Source organism: Gobio gobio, assembly GCF_949357685.1.
Source record: "Gobio gobio genome assembly, chromosome: 23".
Taxonomy (NCBI): Eukaryota; Metazoa; Chordata; class Actinopteri; order Cypriniformes; family Gobionidae; genus Gobio; species Gobio gobio.
In genome coordinates, this window is record NC_137119.1 from 10909496 (window position 1) to 10933359 (window position 23864).

The window sequence follows — 23864 nt, forward strand, 5'->3', positions numbered from 1 at the left end:
GCCAAAGGTGTATAAAATCAAGCACAGAGACATGCAGACGCTTCTACAAACATTTGTGAAAGAATGGGTCACTCTCAGGAGCTCAGTGGATTCAAGCGTGATTGGTTGCCACCTGTTCAGTAAGTCCATTCGTGAAATTTCCTCACTACTAAATATTCCACGGTCGGTCAACTGTTAGTGGTATTATAACAAAGTGAAAGCAATTGGGAACAACAGTAACTCAGCCACAAAGTGGGAAGCCACGTAAAATCATAGAGCGGGGTCAGCGCATGCTGAGACACACAGTGCGCAGAAGTTTTTCAGGGGTTGGGATTGGCCCCTTAGTTCCAGTGAAAGGAACTCTTAATGCTTCTGCATACCAAGACATTTTGGACAATTTCATGCTCCCAACTTTGTGGGAACCGTTTGGGGATTGCCCCTTCCTGTTCCAACAAAGCAAGGTCCATAAAGACATGGATGAGCGAGTTTGGTGTGGAGTCCTGACCTCAACCCAATAGAACACCTTTGGGATGAATTAGAGCAGAGACTGCCTAGCCACATCAGTGCCTGACCTCACAAAAAATTCAAGAATGGTCAAAAATTCCCATAAACACACTCCTAAACCTTGTGGAAAGCCTTCCCAGAAGAGTTGAAGCTGTTATAGCTGCAAAGGCTGGGCCAACTCCATATTAAACCCTACAGATTAAGAATGAGATGTCATTAAAGTTCATGTGCATGTAAAGGCAGGCGTCCAAAAACTTTTGGCAAATATATATAGTATCAACACAAACTTTTATGCTCGATTAATCGATTTGACAGCCCTAATATAGATCTGACGAGTTGAGAAAAAGATCTCTGTTGATATTGATATGCATGATAGTATGCTAAGAACTTTAAGATACTAAGTCTGTATCTGACTTCTTCTCTTTCTCTCTGTAGTGGCAGCAGCGGGGGAAGCGGCAGTCGAGAGAACAGTGGCGGCAGCAGCATCGGCATTCCCATCGCTGTGCCGACTCCCTCCATTCCCAACTCAGTCCCAGGTGAGCTGCAGCCCACATACAGCATCTGAAGCACACTGCCCTACAGGTTAGGGCCAACTCGAGAATTAGACGTACTCCCCACGTGTGGGTATTTAACGCTGCAGTATTTCCTGCTCTCTAGAGTGAGGAACGGAGCAGGATTAGTTGTTCAGTATGCCTACAGTTCTCATGGCCTGATTCTTCCAGCTAAAGGTTTGTCAAAGTAGGCCACTACACAGCACAAGGACAGGTAGAAAGAGAGCGGAAGTGGAATACTCTAAAGGGTGGTCTGACTGAAGAGAACGAAAAGAGAAAGAGTTTAGTGAGAAAAGAGGCCACTGTCCTGTTCTCTTCCGATATACATGCTGTAGCCAAGAGGAGCAGAACCCCCCCACCACCACCTCCTGAATCCTTACGGTCACCATAGCAACACTGCATCAGCACCTCTGATTTGATTTTCCTGGATTGTTATTTAGGTGCTGACAGGACTTTTGAATGCAGCTTCTCTGTCCTTGTACCCTTTTTATTCATCTGTTTGTGTATTTGTCTCATCAAATTTAAGGTTTTTCCTCTAGGTTTTCTTCTAGGCTCTGCTGAAGGACAATCTTGCCATCCAAAACCTAGTGAGCTACCTACTTAGGCAGCATTTTAAAGCTTAAACACATTTCGGCTATTCTATACTTTTAAGCCAAGATCCCTCACTTTAGCTCTAATTAGGCAGCATCAGTTGTACCCTTTGTGGAGAAGTTGCATTACAAATGTAATCCAATATGACAGACAGCATTGAGGGAATGTTGATTATACTTACACCATTCAGTTCTGGATATTTGATATACGCAAAATAGTTTATGTAAAAAACAGATTGATCAAAAATATCAGTTCAGATGGGTTCTGTCTGATTAAAAGTTGTTTATAGGGTGTTTTTTTTAGCTTAGCAACAGGCTAAAGTCAAACTATTGTAAGTATTTCAAAAACCTGTCCAACGTGGAAACAAGTTAACATGTTCACCCTTCTGGTTCCATTGTCAGAAGTCAATGGTTTTTTAAATGGGTTTTAAATGCCTGAAATAAGGTCTGTGGTTAACAAAAGCTCTCGTTTTCTCACGTTTTATTCTACAAAAATGTAGCAGTAAATCCCCTTTGTGAGTAAAACCCCTATAAAGCTTTTATGTGCCTTGATAAAGGAAATTCATCTACTCACTAGTCTGCTTTTACTGCCTAATTGTGTTTATAATGGCGCTCTTGCAAGCTATTTAAAAGCAAGCTAGAATAAAGATTGAAACAGTTAGGAGACTGAGAAGCTAGAGATGAAGACATTGAAGTCATCCCAGCAAGCAATAGCCATAATTTCACAGTCTCGGTCAACTATACCCGATATAGTCCGGCTATGAGTAACTCACTTCTAGCCAAAATAACCTTGAATTTGGTCACGTCATTTTTTTGCCAAAATAACTTGCGAGATGTATGATATTCCATCATGTAAGCTAAGTCAGCAGTGATTATGGTGTTTGGTTTCATTTCTTTGAAGTTGATGACTAGTTCATTCTTGGGGTATGGTTAGACGTCTATTACATTTTCACTGACAGTCCAGATTTTGCTTTGTTTTAGCCTAGACGTTAGTGCTGTGTTTGGACGGCTATTAGGCCCCATTTACACTGCATGGTTCAAGTGACCCAATGACGATTTTTTTTTTCCCTCTCATGTGGCACATGAGATATGACGTGAACATGTAAGCAGGAAAAAAACATGAATTCCGATATCCTCAGATATTCCCCAGTAAATGCGAGTCGTACGTCATTGAAAAATGGACGGAGGCGAATGACGTCAACTAGGGCTGTGCTCAAAATATCGATACATCGTCATGAACTCCTGACGATGCGTGTATCGATACAGCAGCTGCCTTATCGATATTGTGTGATTTTGAATGTAACCAATTATCACGCGAGTCAAGTGGTGCCAATTTTAACAACGCCAGCAGCAGTGCAAGACATTCAAAATGGATACGTTTTTGGATTTTAAGTTGTTACAGTTTTTGCAGCGCGCCTCCAATCCATTAAATCTTTCTGCTTTGTTACTATTGATATGGAACAAAGTCTCAGATTTCAAATTACGTCAATTTTATTCAGAGATCTAAAAACATGAATTAGTTTAGGCGCTAGATCGCTCTGGCGCAGCTCGGCTCATGAGAAGCAGCAGGCTGCAGCGCGCTGCGCACGTGAACTGATCTTCTTCTCCGCCTAATACCAGTTAAATCCCGAGATAAACATGAATGTGCATCTGAAAGTCTGTTAAGAGATAGAGTACAACTTACCAAAATCCATATCAGTCTCATGTGATCGCTCAATCAGTGTTTCAAAGCGGAAAGACATCAGTAAATTCGCTTGTAAACAATGTCACATAACGTCCATATCCAGTGTCCATAAATTAATTAGTGAGCTAGAAAAATGTACTATAGAGAGGAGCATTTTGCTAAATATATGTACCATATTACATATTCATTATAATTTTTTTATGTTTTTTAATATATTTCATGCATGTTTTAATTAATCTGGTTTGATTAACTACTATGATTATGTAATTTCTAAAGCTAATATTATAACTTCATTATAAAAAAAACATAATTGAGTGTAACAAATCAGTTAATTTTTGACATTCAGTAGGCTATTATAGTAGGCTACGACTCCCATAGTTTACAGCATTCGTTGAGAGATGTGTGTACCTGATATGTATCCAAAATAATCGATATTGAATCGAGCCATTCCAAGCTTTTTTTGTGACAATTTATTTAATTCATTTAACTCATTGTTAAAACACAACAAAAACAAAATCATTTTTCACTTATCACGTCTGTTATAACATTGGTTATTCACTAAACAGATATTAACTGTTACTAAACTCTGCTCAAAAGAAATTCCAAATTGATCCATATCTTGATACGTATCGTGACATTGTTGGTGATACACAGCCCTAACGTCAACTCAGGTGGACACGAATTGCGATCAAGGGCTCTCCTCTTTTTTCTCCGCCTTACGAGAGCAATGTTTTGCTGACCTTTAAAGAAGCAAAACATTGAATAATCATCTCGTCTGCATCCATTGAGTCCATTGCATATCGCGCCATTTGACTTCCTTTTCCAGGTCAGAACATTTAGGGCTGTTTCACCAGTGTATAGTGTAAATGCAAATATAATAGGGTCGCTTTTAAAAGATGATGTAAGCAGGTCGTCCAAAAAATCGGATATAGTCACCAAATCGGAATTGTGCATCAAGACCTGCAGCGTGAATGCGGCCTTAGACGTCTTTTAAACGCAAAATTGCTTGCTAGGATAGGGCCGTGGTATTGTTTGTTTATGCTCTACGTTTATCTTTTTTCTTCTGCCGATTATATTTAGGCTTACAAGTTCCATTATGTTCATTTGTCAAGATCATCATGGTGGATAAAACGTGAGAATCATAAACTTGTTCAGAGAGCTTTTTTTGCAATAACCCAAAAGCCAATGGAAAAATCCTGTTGGTTTTTTGTCTAGGGAACCGGGGTGATGCAAACATCCAGGGTGGTTGTCAAAAATGTCATCACTGCAGCACTCTATGGGTACGTCTCAATCAGCTCCCTAGTTCAATAGTCAGGGCACTGATCAGGGAGTCGGCCATTTTAAGGGCTGTCTCAATCGCAGAATCCTTCCAGTGCACTGAAACGTTCGCTCCCGAAAATGTCCCACAATGCACCGCAAAACCCAGGGTGCATCGATGCTCACTATGCTCCTTTAATGTAAGTTCTGAAGCATGAAACTTAAATCACGTGAGCCAACTCACTACACATAACGACCGATAACGACACACAATATGCGTTTTAAAAAATATAAACCATTGTTTTATTATATTTCAGCATAAACATACACCATTAGACAGTAATAAACACATTCTAGCTAAAATGTAATTTATTTACGTCTGAAATGTTGCACGCATATGTAACAAGCAAAGTATTTATCATTATGTACTTTAAATACATTACAAGTTATGTCAGAAAGACATCAGCTCTGCTGTTGTTCATAAATACCGGTAATGATGTTGTGCAATGAGGACGGAAATAAAGTCATCAGTGTCCCAATGTGTAGTGAGCCAGCGTCCTTTACTGTCCTTACCAGAATTCGTGTGCACAATATACTCACAAGCTCGGGAGCTAGGGAACTGAATGAGACGCACCCTATCTGTTTTACCCAATGTTTGCGTTGTGCCATGTTTTTAGCATTGTGTTGTTAGCTTAGCATCATTCTAACATCAAACTCCACTGGAGTCAATTTAGAGTCAAGTCTGCCATGTGCTTCATCCAGTGCTATTCATGTGCCACGTGAAGTTGCTGCTCATGTGGAATTGTTCAAATCAGTGACATACGAGGATGCATATAGGATAGTTAGGATGCTGCCTGTCTATGTAGACAGCAAGGTAGCTCACTGGGTTTTGGAACCAAGCTTAAGTTTTTGTGCGCTATTAATGAATGAATCGCGCTCAAGGTGTTTTCTCTTATATGACGTTCTGACCCGCAGTCGAACCCTCATGGGCCGCTCCTCCCCCAGCCCCTCCTCCTCCTCCCCCCCTCCCCGGTCAGGGTCCACCAATGCCAGCCGCTGCTATAGGTGAGCCCCTCCCCCAATCCCATCGCCAACTGCACAAAGTCTGTTCCGGGCAGCACCGGCGTTACCGTCCCACCGTCCACCTGTCTGTCTGGGTGTCAGAATGGGTCACTTTTGGGGATGGTGGTGGTGATGTAATTGTTATTTTGGGTGGCGGTTTTGTTCTTAATCAACCAGTTTAAATCAATGCACTGTGGAGAAGTCTCTAATCTGCATGAGTGTATTACTCACAATTCATAAAGCACATATGGGCAGATTGTGGTGTTTGATAAGGCCAAAAAGCCTGTAGACTTAAAGCTACACTGTGTGATATTTTCCCCCATCTAGCGGTGAAAAGGTATATGACCATCCAGTGAATATTAGTTTCTATTCCTCTCAGTTCCTCTCAACTCCTACGGTGGCCGATTTAGTCCAACATTAACATGGCTTCCAGTTCGACCTCGTCCACATTCGACACGGTGCCATCGAGTGTTAAAACGCAAAAGGCGAAGCTTGAATTTACGGGTATGTCCCTCTTTGGCTAATGTACTTTCAAGATGGAGGGGCAACATGGCGACCCGCATTCGAACCCATTACCCGTATGTATTTTCAATGGCATATTATAAACTTACGAGAATACTTTATTACTTGAAAGAAGTAAATATACATTAATGAACACATATTTTTGAAAGAACTAAGTGTTTTTAGCTAAGAATAAACAAAAAAAGTTACACAGTGTAGCTTTAAGGGCTGTTCGCACCAAGGACAATAACTATAACGTTTTAATAATCATTCTAATTCTGTGAGAATAGGGAAGTCCACACCACAACTATAACGGTGATGCCAAAGAGGAACAATATTTTTGGAATCACTTTCAGAATTAATTTTTCTAGCTGATTAACTAGAAACTGATTTTCTAGCTATAAAAACAGCCAATCAGAATCCACCGGACTTTAAAGAGCTTGAGCATTCGACGACAAAACAGAACATTAAGTTAACATCATGTTAGCCTGTGCATGACGAATTGACAAATTACTTTTGTTCCTCTTTTGTAAGTGCTTTGGATATACTAAATGTTTAAATGTAAATGTATTTAAACATCATATCTGATAATTATGTTCATGAATGGGTTTTCACTGGCTCCACCAGGACACAGTGGAATGAGCGAGATGTTTGTATTGTGTTCATATCATATGTCACTGGTGAAGGCTTGTGGTGTCACAGTGATGTTTGTCCACTGTGTTTGTTGTTCGCTTCGTTCCGGCCATCACTATTAGGGAGACCGTGTCTCTCTAGGGCTTCCCTGTTATCTGCCACTGTCAACAGGAAATGTCCCTATAGAGGAAATCCCATCTGCAGACTGTAAACACACAAAGGACTATATTACCAATACAACTACAATGTGGTACTCTTTCTCAGGGCTTTTTCTAACTTTGTGCATTTTATTGCAGGTCCTGTTGTAGTGTTGTATAATTACATTGTCATTGTTTGTAGTTCTTAAAGTAAAATGGCTTTTTGTTTTCTGAGTTTCCATCTGATGTTGGGTTTCTCAAGCCCAGATTTTCTTTGTGAATCTGGTGAAACATGTCTAGGCCAAAATCAAAATTAATATAAAATAATATAATATAAAATATGTCACCCTGGACCACAAAACCAGTTATAAGTCGCACGGGTATATTTGTGACAATAGCCATCAATACATTGTATGGGTCAAATCTTTTATAAATATATACCAAAATTCATTAGGATATTAAGTAAAGATCATGTTCCTAAAGATATTATGTAAATTTCCTACCGTAAATATATATATAAAAAAGTACTAGTAGTAATAACATGCATTGCTAAGAACTTCATTTGGACAACTTGAAAGGCGATATTCACAATATGTAGATTTTTTTTGCACCCTCAGAATCCAGTTTTTCAGCCAAATATTGTCCTATCCTAACAAACCATACATCAATTGAATGCTTATTTATACAGATGATGTATACATCTCAATTTCCAAAAATTGACCCTTATGACTGGTTTTGTGGTCCAGGGTCAAATAAAATATAATAACATGTTTTACTTATGAGTTATAAATTATTTTAAATTATTCAAATTAGTAAAAGATTTATAAATCTACGGGGGGGGGGGGGGTTGTGCCTTATTATTTGGAGGGAAAATATTTGTTTATTTTTTGTGTAAAAAAATATATAATTAAAAAAACGGCTAAAAAGTAGTGTGGTCAAATCGATTAATAGCGATTATTCGCCTTTAACATAAGTTTGTGAAGGGTGTGTGTGTGTGCAAAAACTTTTATTTTAGATGCAATTAAAGTGATAGTTCACCCTAAAATGAAAATACTGTCATTACTCACCTGAATAATTTTTTTCTTCTTCTGCTAAACACAAAAAATACATATATTTTGAAGAATGTTTTTTTTTCTTCTCCATACTATGGCCCATCAACTGTTTGGTTACCCATATTCTTCGAAATATCTTTTGTGTACAGGTTTGGAACAGCTTGAGTAAATGATGACAGAATTTTCCTTTTTGGGTGAACTAACCCTTTAATCACGATTAAACAATTTAACAGCACTATAAAAAAGTATGAAAAGTATCAAATGACCTGGAATTGTGCTTGACATGTTTCGTTAGGTTCACTCTTCTGCCTATTAGTTATTTCCTCAAATGAATCAGCTAAACTATTCTCGGGACGCTTTCCTTGCCTGCTGTAAGTATGTAATTCACTGGCCTCTCCTGGTTTTTCTCCTGTCTTTGTACCTTCTTCTCTGGGCACTAACAGCTGTGGCTGCTGGGCCAGGTCTCGGGCCCATCCCCATGTCGCAGTTCGGCACGATATCTCGACAGATCTCCCGACACAACTCCTCCACCTCCTCCTCCGTCTCCATGGTTTCTGCCACGGGTACATACCGCCGAGCCCCGTCCGTCTCTTCCCAGTTCTCCCTGCAGCAGCCGCACGTTAACGGGGGCACAAACGCAAGTAAGAGACGAAGAACGCTGCACGAATATACAGACACGTTTAAAGTCACATCACATTGAATCACGCACTTGACAGTGTAATTCCTGTAAAAAATCAGCCATATCCAGGCATCTTAAAAGAGTTATTTTAGGCGCGTCCCGTCTGTGGTGGAGGGAACAGCCTGTCTCTCCCCACAGGTGTGCGGCCGTACACACTAATGTCATTAAGACCAGAAAAGCCTCAGATTTATGATTAGTGAGAGCACAGGGTCCGTGGCCACCTGTTTATGAATGGAGATTTATTGTCTCCTACGCATTAGAGCCGAGACTTTAAATCCCACTGTCAGATGTCCATGAGCATTAGAGCGAATGACGGTCATATCGGCATCAGACATGAATGAGAGCGTGAATGAATCACACATCATTCATGCATCCAGGGGAAAAAATCCTGCTCGTTTTAACAAACTGGCCACTATCACATCATCTGTCATCATGTGGACAGTGGGTTTATATTATATGTTAATCTCGTCTAACTGCAACATTTAGTTTTTTGTTTTTCTGAGGTGAAGTGTTTGCCTGTGGTTAGGGGTGGGCGAAATAAGATCAATTTTATCACAACTTTTTATTTTGGTTGATGATGATATACGCCACCGTTCCAAAAGTTTGAGGTCAGTACGATTTTTTTAAAAGAAATAAATACTTTTAATTAACAAGGATTAAATGAAATAAAAAAATGTCAGTAAAGACATTTATAATGTTACAAAAGATTATATTTGAAATAAATGCTGTTCTTCTGAACTGAACATTTTTTATCGCAAAAACATTAAACTGTTTTCAGCATTGATTATAATAAGAAATGTTTCTTGAGCAGCAAATCAGCATATTAGAATGATTTCTGAAGGGTCAGGTGACACTGAAGACTGGAGTATTCAGTTTGCATCACAAGAATAAATTACATTTTAAAATATATTAAAATACAAAAAAGTCATATTCATAGTCACGAAGTAATATTTATTTTATAATAATTATTATTTTGATTAAATAAATGCAGACTTGATGATTTTTTTCATAAGCAAAAAATCTTGCCGACCCAAACTTTTGAACAGTAGTGTTCATAATGATACACAATATTTATTTATGGAAAGGTTTTTTTAATAACCTTTTCACAGCAAAGTTTGCCCTTTTTTTTTTGAAGACTACTTTGCAATGAGGCAGATTTAGCAAAAATATATTCAAATGCTATTTTATCTGAAAAACCTAAAAATACATGGACTTTTTTTTGTTCCGGTTTTTTTTTTATGTTTTAAATTTAAGCATTTAGTCCTGAAAAAAACACCATATAACACCATTTCTTAAATGGGAATTTCCAAATTGAATAAGTGTTTATAGTTATGCAAAACAATATTTCACCAGATAAAAATGACTTCTTATGATATAATGATTACACTTTATTTGGTAACACTTTATTTTACAGTGTCCTTGTTTCATATGTTACATGTAATAATTTACTGTTATTACTATGATAAGTATAAGCAACTAACCCTATAGTAAGTACATGTAGTTAATTAATATTACTCAGTACTTAACCTGTTAACTGTGATTGGCCCACCGGTGGGCCCATTTGTCACTGCATGTTTAAAACAATTATATCCTATATTTATCCTGATATAATGTTGACAAACTATATATCATTCGAAAACTGTTTTGAAATCAGATTTTGCGTTACCAAGGAAACGATAATCTAATTTCTTCTAGAGGCTCCTCCCCTAGTGGGCGTCGTCATGTTTCATATTACAACATTTTTGCTATTTGTGGTACAGTGTCTAAACAAAATCTCTTTGGAACTTACATTTTTGTGATATCAACTTCAAAATTGGAACACAAATTGGTTAGACATTTGGCTTTGATTTGATAGTAATTTTAGCGTACACATTTTGTAACATATATATTTTATATAAAATATTTAGTACAGTACATTTCATTTACAGTAAATTTAAACTTTCATAACGTTTTCATAGTTTTTCATATAATTTTTTTAAGTGATTTCACTTGAGCCATAATCTGCTGACTCTCTTCTTTAAAATGAGACCAAACTTATGTCTATATTCCAACGCATTCTTGAATTGCAACCATTTAAGTTTGGATTTTCAAAAAGGGCGGTGACAGTTAACAGGTTAAATATATAATTACACAACAATGACGGCTCAAAATTAAGTATGACCCTTTATTTAAAGGTTTCATTGTTACAGTATAATTGCACTAACAAGGACGGAGTAATATTCATTAACTTCATGTACTTACTATAGAGTTAGTTGCGTGTAATTATGCGTCACCTCAAAGTGTTACTGGAAAGTCCGAAATTCATTGGTCAAAAAATATGAGAACGCTGCTGATTTATGTTATTTGAGATCAAATTACAAGAGAGAATGAACGTTCAGTCTTTCTATATCTATATAGGCTTCCTATTCCAATAGGAGTACTTTCCCCACCTTTATTATGTGGGACTGATGTTTTTTTTTTTCTCTCTCTTCCTCTTCCTGCTTTTTTCTCTTTCCTCATTGTTTCTCCTGCTCTTTGACTCTCTCTGTGTGTGTGTGTGTGGTTGTGATGGGTGGTGTTCAGTGTCTATGGCCCCCCCTCCTCCGCCCATGCCCCAGCTCACCCCACAGATACCACTCACAGGCTTTGTGGCCAGAGTACAGGAAAACAGTAAGTCTGACGGCCACCTTTCCCCAACGCTTCTCGCCGTAGCATGTGGATGCGTTAGAGGTTTCCTGCATGCTCCGACTGTTTGTGCTGATGTAGTCATTGTTCATTGTCGTAGCGACTGCAGGTCAAAGAGTGCATGCGTATTGCCATTGTATAATTCAATACACTACAACAGATCGAAACAAAGCCTTTCTTAATGCCTAAAGCCTGTTTGCTGCAAACAAAAAGTGTGTCACACATTTACATAAGTGTGTATTGTTTTATGTAACCTTAAAGAGGCTTACTAGGCAGTTTGAGGCAAGATTTTAACGTTTTGTACTTGAAAGGCGCTCATTGTTTTGTTTTTCTGCTTTATGTATGCTCTACATTGTGTTTTCCATTGGGTTATATTCAATGGCAATAAAGCATGCCTCATATATACACTTCCCCTGTGTGTGATATATTAGACGGCGTTTCACAGGCTACTTTTGTTTGATTTGTACCCAGCAAGCTTCAGGTAGGGCTGAACCACACTGATGCACCATGGGAAGAATTGAAACCTTTTATCCCAACGGTTCGCCAGTCATCAGAGCAGAGCACTTTGAGTGCACTATATTTCAGAAAGAAGCATGGCTTGATGAAGTTGTCATTGTAGGTTTTGTCTTAAACATCTACAAAGTGGTTTTTGCTGCCCTCTCGTGATGCGTTCTGGTACTGGGATGAGTTTTTGAGGTGGTCTCACAAAGCCGGACTGTTGACTATGAGCACACAGTCTGGTCAGTTTGCCATTTCTTTTGGATCCAAGGGATTGTTTTGAAAATGGAATTAATTCATTACAGTTCATATTGATTTTATATGCCATACAGGGGCATGTTTATCTGAAATGTATAGAAAAATGATAGAAAAAAAATAATAGTGTAACGCAGCCATATATTTCCATGTATTAAAAAAAAAACATTTATATTGGGTGAGAATGTTTGTAGGTTTTTATATTTTAAATAATATTATATTATTATAATTACTAATTAAAGACATGACATGATTTGAATATAATTGGTTAAATAATTAGAAACCATAGATTTTTTTTTAATCAAGTCACTGTATTGAAGCCAAATAAAATTAATGAAATATCAATGTTTAATTTGTATTAAGCTGACTGATTATATTTTATTTATATACTATTATAGTATTTATTCATCTTTTTAATAGATTTTATTTTTAGTGTATTTTTTGTAATTTTATGGGCTTTGTAATATTTATCATTTTTTATATTTCTATTTAGACTTAATTTACTTTTATTTCAGTATTATTATTATTATTATTATTTGTAATTTTAGCACTTCTACTTAATCTTATTTCAGTGGCCAAGACAACATTACTAATTTTCCATTTAATCTAATGCTCAAGTAATTTTTTCAGCCTTATTTTCCAAATAATAAATACAATTTTAAATGGTTTAAGCTTTAGTTAACAATACCAACTCTTCTGTCAATATAATTAATACAATTTATTTAATTATTTCCAACCATACTTTTGAAAGCAAACTGAAATGGAAATACAAAATGTATTAAAATTATTGTTAAAAAGGTTTAACTCTTAAACACTTTTAAAAGAGTTAAAAACTGAAACTCTTATTTGAATTTTTCTGTAACATTTTTCAGCCTCACATTTTCCACAATCCGGCAAACAACCCTAAGTGGCGTTCTACTTTTAATGTATAGAGTGTATAATGCGTATTATGAAGAATGATTCCATAATATTGCCGATTTTGGCTGTTGTGTTTAACTTCTCTGTTCCATTTAAATCTGGTAAGTATTCATATTCATGAGTTCCTTCATACAAATACAATAATCTCCCTAGATCCATAGATCTGTGTGTGATGTGTGTAATCCAGCGCCCGGCATGAGTGTCTCCAGCAGACATGAGCGTTGTTCATGTGATTTGCATGTCTACTAACCAGTCTGCATGAGAACGTGTGCATGGATTGCATGCCCAGCGCATCATTAATGCCTTTGATTGTCTGTTAATCTGACTGTTGTTTGATGGGTGTGCAGTTGCAGATACCCCGACTCCCCCGCCTCCCCCTCCACCAGATGACATACCCATGTTTGACGAGGCTCCGCCTCCACCGCCACCGCCGCCAGCCGACTATGAAGATGAAGATGCAGATGCAGCTGTGGTGCAGTACAGTGACCCCTATGCAGACGGAGACCCTCAATGGGCCCCCAAGTCCTACATTGAGAAAGGTGAAGCTTTTCATATACCTTTTTAATCTGCAACAAAACTAGAGATGTGCAACCGCAGGAAAAACTTGACATTGTGCACTCAACTAGCCTATAGGTTATTTAAGCCTATTCTCTTCATTGGGATGTTTATGTTAATCCGATATAAAATTTCATACCATATTGTCCTGCATAACCGGTAATCATTTTAATATGAGGTGAAAATGAAATTTTGTTTTCTGCTGCATATAAACACTTTTCAAAATAATATATTAATTTTAAAATGTAACAAACATGATGGTAATTTAAAAAGAAAACAAATGTAAATGACTAGCAGCATTAGTAGCTAACATTTAATTGACTAGTCAGATCTCGCACCGTATTAAACAGTAGTACTGGATATGTATTTTCTCTACAAAAATGCAATTATATATTACTGTTTATAGTTTTTAACATTATTTTTGTTTATTATTTTGTTTAATAGCATTTAGATACACCCACACATATATTTATTACATTTTATTTAGTAATGTAACTATTATATTGTATTTTTCATCATTATTATTAATTTGTCATTTTTAACATGTAATTATTTATATTTGAATTGATATTAACATGTATTTAGTTTTTTATTAACATTTATACATGCGTATTTATAGAAATATTTATAACATTTTATTTATTAATAGCAACTATTTATATTATGTATGTGTGTGTGTGTGTGTGTGTGTGTGTGTGTGTGTGTGTGTGTGTGTGTGTGTGTGTGTGTGTGTGTGTGTGTGTGTGTGTGTGTGTGTGTGTGTGTGTGTGTGTGTGTGTGTGTGTGTGTGTGTGTGTGTGTGTGTGTGTGTGTGTGTGTGTGTGTGTGTGTGTGTGTGTGTGTGTGTGTGTGTGTGTGTGTGTGTGTGTGTGTGTGTGTGTGTGTGTGTGTGTGTGTGTGTGTGTATATATATAATAATAATAATAATAATAATGTTATAAATAGTAAATGTTTTATATATATATTTATATATTTATATTGATTAACATGTATTGTTTATTTTTATCAACATATACACATATTGATACATATTTAAAAAAATATTTATTAACATGCAACTAATTATATTTTTCATTATTATAGTTTTTTATTATGTTTATTTTTATTTAACAATTATTTGTATTAACATATTTTAAATGTATTAATTTAACATAAAAAACTATATTGTTTTATAATTAGAAATAGTTTTATTTACTATTGTCATTTATTAACATATGTAACATTTATATTTTTGAAATAATCAACATGCAATGATTTATATATTTGTATTATTATTATTAACATTAAAAAAATAACATGTAACTGATATTTTATTGATATTGTTATTATTAGGTTTATTTCTATTGGTTAACCCGACAATATTTTTTTACCATTGTTTTGTTTATTTTATGTAACCATTTATAATTTTGAATTTAACGTGTAATGATTTTTTTATTTTTTATTTAAACGAGCAGTAGTAGTAACATTATTTTATTTTTATTGTTATTTTATTAACATATGTAACTATTTGTATTTTTTTTATATATTGTTCATAATAGTATTAAAACAGGCTCTCAGCCAATCAGATTGGAGAACCAGAAAGAAGTGTTGTATAATAACTATTATCGTTCATCTTTACAGTGGTTGCCATCTACGACTACATCAAGGATAAGGACGACGAGCTGAGCTTTATAGAAGGAGCCATCATCTACATCGTCAAGAAGAATGACGACGGCTGGTTCGAGGGAGTTTGCAACGGCGTCACTGGTCTGTTTCCCGGAAACTACGTGGAGTCCATCATGCACTATGCCGACTGAAGGGACCGTAACTAAATTCATATTTACCCAAACGATGATATCGTGAACACCGTATAAACCGTGTACAAGGATACATGTTTGTTCCTGACAAATGGCCAATCATGAAAATCTATGAACTTTACTTTGTGGTGATGGGTGGATGTGGGCAAACGGGATGGACCAACTATTCGGAGGAAGTCAGTGTACATAGAATGAGAGTTAGCCTGTGGGGTTTCCGTAGTGAATGTCAATCACATTATCTTCAACAGTCAATAACATGTGAACATGTAAAGTAGATGATTGTCTCCACTTTTTTTGACATTTCCAACTGAAATTCTGAGATTTATTTGATTTCCTTTACCTCCTCTCTCCGTGAGCATCATTTTGGATGCTCATTTTACAAACGTATTCATTTTAATGTTTTATCTTAAAGCACCATGTCATTGCCCCAAAGTGTATCAAAATCTAAACGTAAAGCATGCATACAAAATTGAAATATGTAACCTAAACGTTCAATTCCGTTCAGCTTCCATCTTTGTATTATTTACAGAACACTTTATGTTAAATATAGGCATTTGTAGACTACTTGTGTTTATGCTCTAATTTTTAGTTAAACATTGATATAAATGTTTTTATTAATTTGGTTAATGAATGCAAAGCACAGAAATTGTTCATGTTTCCACGAAGACTCAACAACGTCTCCCTCCATGGTGATATTTTTAGTTAGTTAATGCCAAAATGACTAAAGTATTTGCTGCGATGAACAAACATGAATTCTGTAGATAGCTTTAATATGTAAGCTGTAAGGTTTCTAATCAGTACAAATCACAATTCTTACAATGCTGGACTCATCTTTTGTGCCATGGTCTGTAACAAGTAACTGGCGTGTGTTGTATTGGACAGTACAGAGAGCAATATTGCAGTATGAGCATTGAACTGGTGTGGTTACTCGACTCGGGTCTGGCATTAATCACCCTTTCTTTGAGCTGTTTTAGGAGTCGCATTACAGAGATTTCATTCAACTACGTCTGACCACTGTCAGTCATTTCAGGAGTTTAAAGCTAATGCCTTGAGACTTTTTTTGTCATACTGAAACATTTGAAGTGTTCCAACTGAATTCCATCTGCGCTGAAGCTCGTCTCGGCACAGAATTTGTATTTATAATGTTAATTGAAATTTAATTGTACAGTCTTTTATAATAAATCATTCTATGTAAAACCTGAGTCTGTTCTTTTACCGTTTTTTGTTACTTTTTTAGAAGGATGTAGAACCAGATTCATGCACCATACATCAGATATTCATCAAAAGCTACAAAATAGAGCTAATAATTGTCTTTATAGCTAATGTAAATGGCGGTCAAACTAAATGTACAGTATGAGATGTTTTATGAGATTTGCAGGTTTTTGCTACAGCAATAAACTTTAAGTCATTTATGATAGACAGGCGTTAAATTGTGATGTTTGAGCTGGTGGTGATTCTGCTGCTCTAGATGGATAAGGCATGACCTCCTAATCCTCAAGAAAGCATGAAATATAATGTAGAAACACTAAATGGATACACTACTGTTCAATATGGACGCTTGTTTCTGCCACGGAATAAAAAAATAAAGGTAAGGGCAACTTTATCTCACATTATTGACTTTTTTTGATAGAATTTGCGAGAATATAAACTCATAATTCCGAGAGAATAAAAATTGAGAAAAAAGTTGGTTATTTTTTTTTCCAGGTCATAAACAAGTTCTCATGGCTCAAAAGTTATCCATTTATTCAAACAAATCTGGAAATAAATCACTTTTTTTAAATGAACACATAAAAAAAAGCTTATTTAATTTGTTTTAAAGTGTAGTTTAAGAAACAAACAAGTTAAAAAGTATTTCTAAATTGAAAAATTGACATTTGAAATGTTTCATTTATATATATATATATATATATATATATATAGGGATGCCACAATTATCAATATAATATTGAACCGTTCAGTACGGCATTCACGGTTCAATACGTGCTTGTGTATTGCGGTTTTCCGGTTTTGCATTGAATTAATTATTTTTCTACAAATTCTATAATTTGCCTCCATCCCAATACTGAACAACGCGACATACATTCACATCACACGTTAGTGGTAGAGTTATACTCACGGAACACTATAGATATTCACAATCACGAAAGTTCATTATTTGCATGCGTTTGGGCTCATTCGCGTGCGCGGTTTTAACATAAGGTGTGTTTGACATCGGCTGCGGCCGAAAGCAACTGATCGGCGAGAGTAGCCGCGTGCAGGCGGGGAGGAGCTGCAAACGGGGACACTTTCTACTTCCCGCAGTGACGCTCGCGCTGTGTTTGCATACTTTATCAGCTGAAGTGAAATAAATGCAATATTTGGCAATACACAGATGTTTCAGAGACATTATTATCATGTAATACTTTATGTACTGCTTAATACAGCGTGTGTTTGTACAAGAATAAAGTTCAACATATAAGCCTACACTATCAATGAAGTGGGGTCTACGTTTTTAATCAGTTCTATTTTGATAAACATGACAATATAACATCGCGACTACATGAAAGGAGGTTTTACTGTTATAAAAAAACAGATTTGTGCGCATTAGAAAGAGCTGAAGGTTTTAGAATAAACACGAAACACACGTGATCGCTGTCATGCGGTGAATCTGGCCAATCGTGGAACAGCTGTGTCGTCATCAGAGTCCGTGCAGCCTCGAGCAGTTGCTCTGGAGAAACTGCACCGGCTGTGTTAGCCGGTGTTCTGTCGATTTGTCCTACCTTGTCAGATTTTGCTACCTCCCATTAAAACAGTAGGTAGCACAATTCGACAGCAAAAAATGCTGCCTATCAGATTGTGCTACCATTTACATTTACATTTATGCATTTGGCAGACGCTTTTATCCAAAGCGACTTACAGAGGCCTTATTACAGCATCCAGCATCATATTCATATCATATTCATCTGATTTGAGGCTTTTTTAATATCCATACCTACCCCTACCCTGAACCTACCCTTAAAACTATGTAAATATTTTAAATAAATAAATATTAAATATGGATGTTAAATGCTACCTATCAGATTGTGCTACAAGAATCATATTAATGTGATTTGCTTTATTAATATCCATTAATATCCACACCTACCCCTATCCCTACCCTAAACCTACCCTTAAAATGTAAATATAAAAAATAAAAATAAAAAATATTGATGTGGGCATGCGCAGTAAGCCTTGGTAGGACAATCTGACGGGTAGGATGAAATGTCAGGACACCGGCTGCTCTCGAATCGCTCTCGCGGCACTTTGTTGACATACGTCACTGTCACGTGGCGTCGGCGCTGCCTCAAGTCGGACAAAATTTCTAACTGGCATGCACTGCTTCAAGTCAGCCGCCGATCGGTCTGCGCATCGCTGGGTGAAGTCGAACAAGCCTATAGAGTGTCGAAGTTATGACGTCACTTTGTAGGCCAACCCGGAAGTTAGCGGCGCATGGGTTCCCTCGATCGAAAAGCCATGCATTTTCCCCATAGACTTTTGGAAAATCGCAAAAAATAAGATCTGTGTTCAACAAAGAGTTATGACCCTTACACGTTTTGTCTATCAAGATAATCTTTACAAATTAATCCAAAATGTATACATTTTGAAGCCTAAATAAAGCCGTCAGATATAAAATGCTAACGGTAGGCTATAAACGGACTACAGCACACCATGGTTGCGGATCAACGTCATCATCAAGCTTCCTCAAACTTTATTTAAAAACCCCGCTCGCTCAATATGGTCTGCGCTGTGTATGAACACTTATCCACTTTTTCATGAGAAATATTGCCCATTCGTTTTTTCCAAAAATGTTAGAAACTAATTTTGTTTATGCATGCCTCTCTGAGATTTATCTTTTGTTAATGTTTTTTCAGACAATATGATTATCACTGTGATAATAACATTAAATGACATGAAACACAACCCAGTCTCTTTTTGTTAAATGCAAGTTTATGTATGATCAATAATACAAAAGGTATAATAAGCTATACATTAAATAAAGCAAACAATTCAGTCAAACATTCAAAGTCAGTGCTAGTCGGCTAACGTTACAACTGCAACGTACAGTTATAGCCTAAAAATAAACAAGTAATGAAACTTCACTTTGCACTCAGCCTAAACGATTTGCTAGGGAACAAATTATAGATCCATGAGAGCAAATATGGGCCGTTAAATCTCCACAAGACGAATTATAGCTGGAGACGCCACAGAGACATCAGAGCCAGCGGCAGACGGCAGAAGGACTAGCCGAGGAAAGTCTGCTCTCGCCGGCTAAACAAGCGCTGACCGCCGCTGACTCACTGGAGCTCACAACTCCGAAAACACCAGATAAAATGTTTAAATAGGCACTCTTCTTATAAATAAACCACAGATTTGAGCTTTAAACAACTACATTATCGACTGAAAAAGTCTTAAAACTACGTTTTGTCACACATTAACAGTAGATTTTAACACAAAAAGATGTGTAAACACAGCCCATGTCAGTCATTTCCAAACGAGACGAACATGTGAAGAGAGTAAACTCCAAATGTTCAAGAATCCAACTTCACACGAATAGCGCGATTTATTCACGCCACATAAGTTCTTCATAAGGCTGAAACGCGGGCTAGTGAGAGATTGCCTGTTTGTCACGATGACGTCTAAAGTCCCCGCCAAAGGATGTAGTCCCTTTTAGCAACTTGTTAGCAACCACCGTTTTTAAGACACAATAAAGTTTAAAAAAAATCACAAGCAGGTTTTAACTAATGTGTTTTATGTCATAGATCAAAACGTGAAAATATTTAGAGGCTTTGTTAACCACAGACCTTATTTCAGGCGATTTAGCAAAAACCCATTAAAAAAACCCATAGACTTTAGGGCGAGGGAACCGGAAGTGCTAAAATGCACACTCACTTCCGTGTTTTGGCCTACAAAGTGACATCATAACTTCGGCACTCTATTGAGACAGAGCGACACGCGTCATAATCTGAAGACAACGCCCACCGGGGGGGGAAACAATCGAACGCTCTCCATTGACTTTGCATTGCGTGAAGCGGCCTCCTTGTCATTTCGGACTTATAACAAAAAATAGAACAATGTCTAAAAGCTGATATGTGACAAAGTGTACAGCAAACAAGCTAAACAAAACCCAGAACCAAAAACCCAGAAGTTTTTATGAGCTGTTGACCCAAAAAACGAGCGTTTAAGGACAAAAAAGTGGATACAGGCCATTGAGACAGAGCGTGACACGTTATATTACACTGAGAAGTACACACACTGGAGGGGAACGTGATCAGCGACAGGAAATATAACATAAACCTGACATTTGGATATTTGACTTAACAGTGACAAATGTCACATATCAGCTTTTAGACATTGTTCTGTTTTTTGTTGTAAGTCCGAAATGACAATGAGGCAGCCTCACGCAATGCAAAGTCAATGGAGAGCGTTGGATTGTTCCCCCCCCGATGTGGGCGTGGCCTAAATACGCTCTGTCTCTATGCGCTTTTCCGAGCGCGCGCACTGAAAGCCTGTCAAACACGTGATTACTGTACTAAGTAGTCGTCTTACTGCGCTAATACTGTCAAATACACACAAGGTTAACATAAACACAGTTGGTTATGTCTAAAGTGAAAGTAAAACTGCGCGTGTCTGTGTATTAGATGCACTCAGGTCTTAAATTGACAGCAGCAGTAGTGAACACGCCGTCCTTAAAGGGACAGTTCACCTCTAAAATGATGTCATTATTTACTCACTCAAATATTGTTCCAAACCTGTATTCATTTCTCGATTACAGAATTTTCATTTTTGAATGAACTATCCCTTTAATGTTAATACAACAACAAAAGACAAAGAGAAAATCACTCATTGCTCTTGACTGAAAAACTAATACAGTAGCTTTAATAAGAATCAATGTATATTTTATAGTGAAGTCTATGTAGTGTTTTATTTTTACATTCATTCATTCATACTTAAATGCTGCTGTACAGCTCTGAGCTGCCAGTGTAAATCTTTATATATATTTATTTTATATTTTACAATACACAAGGAATGTGTACAAGGTTTTTTTTTTAAAGTAAAGTTTTAAGTTTAAGTAAGGTTTTTCAATTCTTTTAAGTAAAATAAAGAAAGAGTATTGCAATAAAAAATTGTCTTTTCTCCTTTTTTTTCTCCTTAACCTCTTGCTGTTCCTGTCGCCTAAGAATAGAATAACAAAAAACTGATGTGAAAAGCCATCAGAACCGAACCAAACTGAAAACCGTGTTTAAAAACCGAGGTATGTATTGAACCGTGGACTAACTGTATTGTTGCATCCCTAATATATATATATATATATATATATATATATATATATATATATATATATATATATATATATATATATATATATATATATATATATATATATCAGGGCTCCAGAGTGCGACTAAATGGTCGCATTTTGCGACTAAAATTTGAGAGTGTGCGACTGAATTTTACATCCAGTCGCACATGTGCGACTAGTAAATTTGCCTGCTGTCGGTACTGGAGAAATTAAGAAAATACATTTACTAATTATAATTGATAGACGTTATGTCTGGCAAATTCTATCTTTGCCAGCCGTTTCTATATGAGATAATATTAAACCATTTGTCCGTGATGCATTTTTGTCATTCGCAGTCCAGAAGAGAGAGAAAGCGAGCTCTCGCTCTCTCACGTGAGCTACAGCGAACACAACACCACAGTCAGCTTTAATGAGTGACGATGGCCAAGAGAACTACACAAACGTTTAGTCTGCTTAAACTTTAGGGATGTGCTGTGATATTAATCTAATTTTATTTTCGATTTTGGCTTCCAAGAATTATAAAAAGATGGTATGAGGTAAAACTATTCCTATAGCCGTGTTCGTCGAGCTCATCCTTCCCTTCACAGCTGCGCCGTCATTTCTCCCTAAACCTAAAGTAAACGTCAGATTCAGTGATAGTTGTAAACTGCAGTCTCTACTGTTGCTAAACTGCGGGATGTGTTTGATAATAAAGAGCTATTAAATGCACAATAATCCGCGCAAGAGACGCTGTTTCCAACTTCAAGGCGGCTTATGTGTGTGTGCTGCGAAATGGACCGACTTGCACTTTATATTTTAGGCTTCGTGTGCGCGTCTAAACCATCAAATAAACAACAAATAGCCGGTGTCAAAATGACCGGATTGGAGAGTAGTTACTTAAACAGTTTATATCTTAAATGGGCGTAAATAGTTTGGAGAAATAGGAGAATATGATATTATTAATTCTACATTCGATCGGTCTTAAAGGGGCAGCGTCTAATAAACCTGCTGACGATTGAGCCATTCATTCGAATCGAACAAAAGGCAAATAGAAAATATTCACATCTCTTGAATTAATAACTTTAGCTTTTATAAGCATTAATCTATCAATTTATACAGTGAAAACTATGCAGTGTTATTTTACATTTCATTACTTTATTAGATTTCTTTGTAGGTTTGTTCTTTACTGTAATATTAATGTTCGCAGACCTTCCGAATGCCTGCACACTGGTCCATTTACACATAGATGTTTTATATTTTTGTTCAAACTTTGCGGTTTCTTTTGCTATAGATATTTTACTTTTCAGATTATAAAGCCATGTTAATTATGTTCTTAATTATGTTTTTTTTTTTCATAAAAATAAAATAAATAAAGTATAATAAAAATAACCGGTAAGAATACTGTTAAAGTACCGGATCGATAAGCAGTATCGGTAAGAGTAGTAATACCATTAAAACCTTAACGATACCGATCCCTATCAGTAATACAGTGGAAATTAGTAGATTTGGTTAGCATGTTGATTTGCGGTGTGCGCCCCTAAAATTTCTGGTTGTGCCCCTAAAATCTTCAGTTGGGGGCCACTGTGCTCCTAGTGAAAAAATTTAGTCTGGAGCCCTGTATATATATATATATATATATATATATATCCCGTTTAATCCCACATTTTTTCTTGCAATTTGAGTACATGCAATTTACTCCTTAGACCTCCCTAACACAAACTTTATGCCTTCTTTGATTTTATGTTGGTTAAGTAAGTGAAATATTAGGTTTTATACTGAAACAGCATAGTCAAAATTCATACAAATTCTTCAATTAGACCTATTTACACATTTAAAACTTAAAATAACAGTAACATATCCAACATATAAGAATGAGATATGATTAGAATTTACTTCAAAACTTTATTTCTATTGTTCATGTTACACAATGTTTAAACGTACAATAATACAAACACATTTGGCAAACTCGTATGAGGTAGGCTCATTCATTTATGAAAAACAGAAGCCAGGACATGGAAACCATACACCACTCCGCAATAGGGCTACATATGATACATGTATCCTGTAGGTGATGAAAGGCTCCACAATTTATACCCAAACCTGATTGGTTTGCCCCTGATATATAGCTTGCAACCATGCCTGCCATAATAAGGTATCATGCTTTCGTCAACCGATAACCGTTTTTGGTATGGCATCATTTTGTATGATTCATTCAGTGCACTGAAGATGGGCCGTACTTTGTAAAAAGGCT

General features: G+C 36.4%; 2 protein-coding genes across 17 annotated transcripts in view; one reads left to right on the forward strand and one right to left on the reverse strand.

The window, feature by feature from the left end:
- abi1a (abl-interactor 1a) overlaps positions 1–16730 on the forward strand; it is a 94376-nt gene extending 77646 nt beyond the window's left edge. For 4 of the 16 annotated variants that reach the window (XM_079806752.1, XM_079806760.1, XM_079806761.1 and 1 more), the window contains 6 exons: positions 919–1019; positions 5541–5630; positions 8394–8591; positions 11192–11278; positions 13312–13503; positions 15140–16516. In XM_079806752.1, coding sequence (XP_079662878.1) covers positions 919–1019; positions 5541–5630; positions 8394–8591; positions 11192–11278; positions 13312–13503; positions 15140–15315 — 844 coding nt within the window. In that variant the 3' untranslated portion in view covers positions 15316–16516. Of the gene's footprint in view, positions 1–918; positions 1020–5540; positions 5631–8393; positions 8592–11191; positions 11279–13311; positions 13504–15139 lie in introns of all 16 variants that reach the window. The other 12 variants (XM_079806763.1, XM_079806764.1, XM_079806766.1 and 9 more) reach the window with 6 other exon arrangements.
- Positions 1–23864, reverse strand: part of LOC307119970 (NACHT, LRR and PYD domains-containing protein 3-like) — a 333135-nt gene that overhangs the window by 85129 nt on the left and 224142 nt on the right. The gene's annotated exons all lie outside the window — the stretch shown is intronic.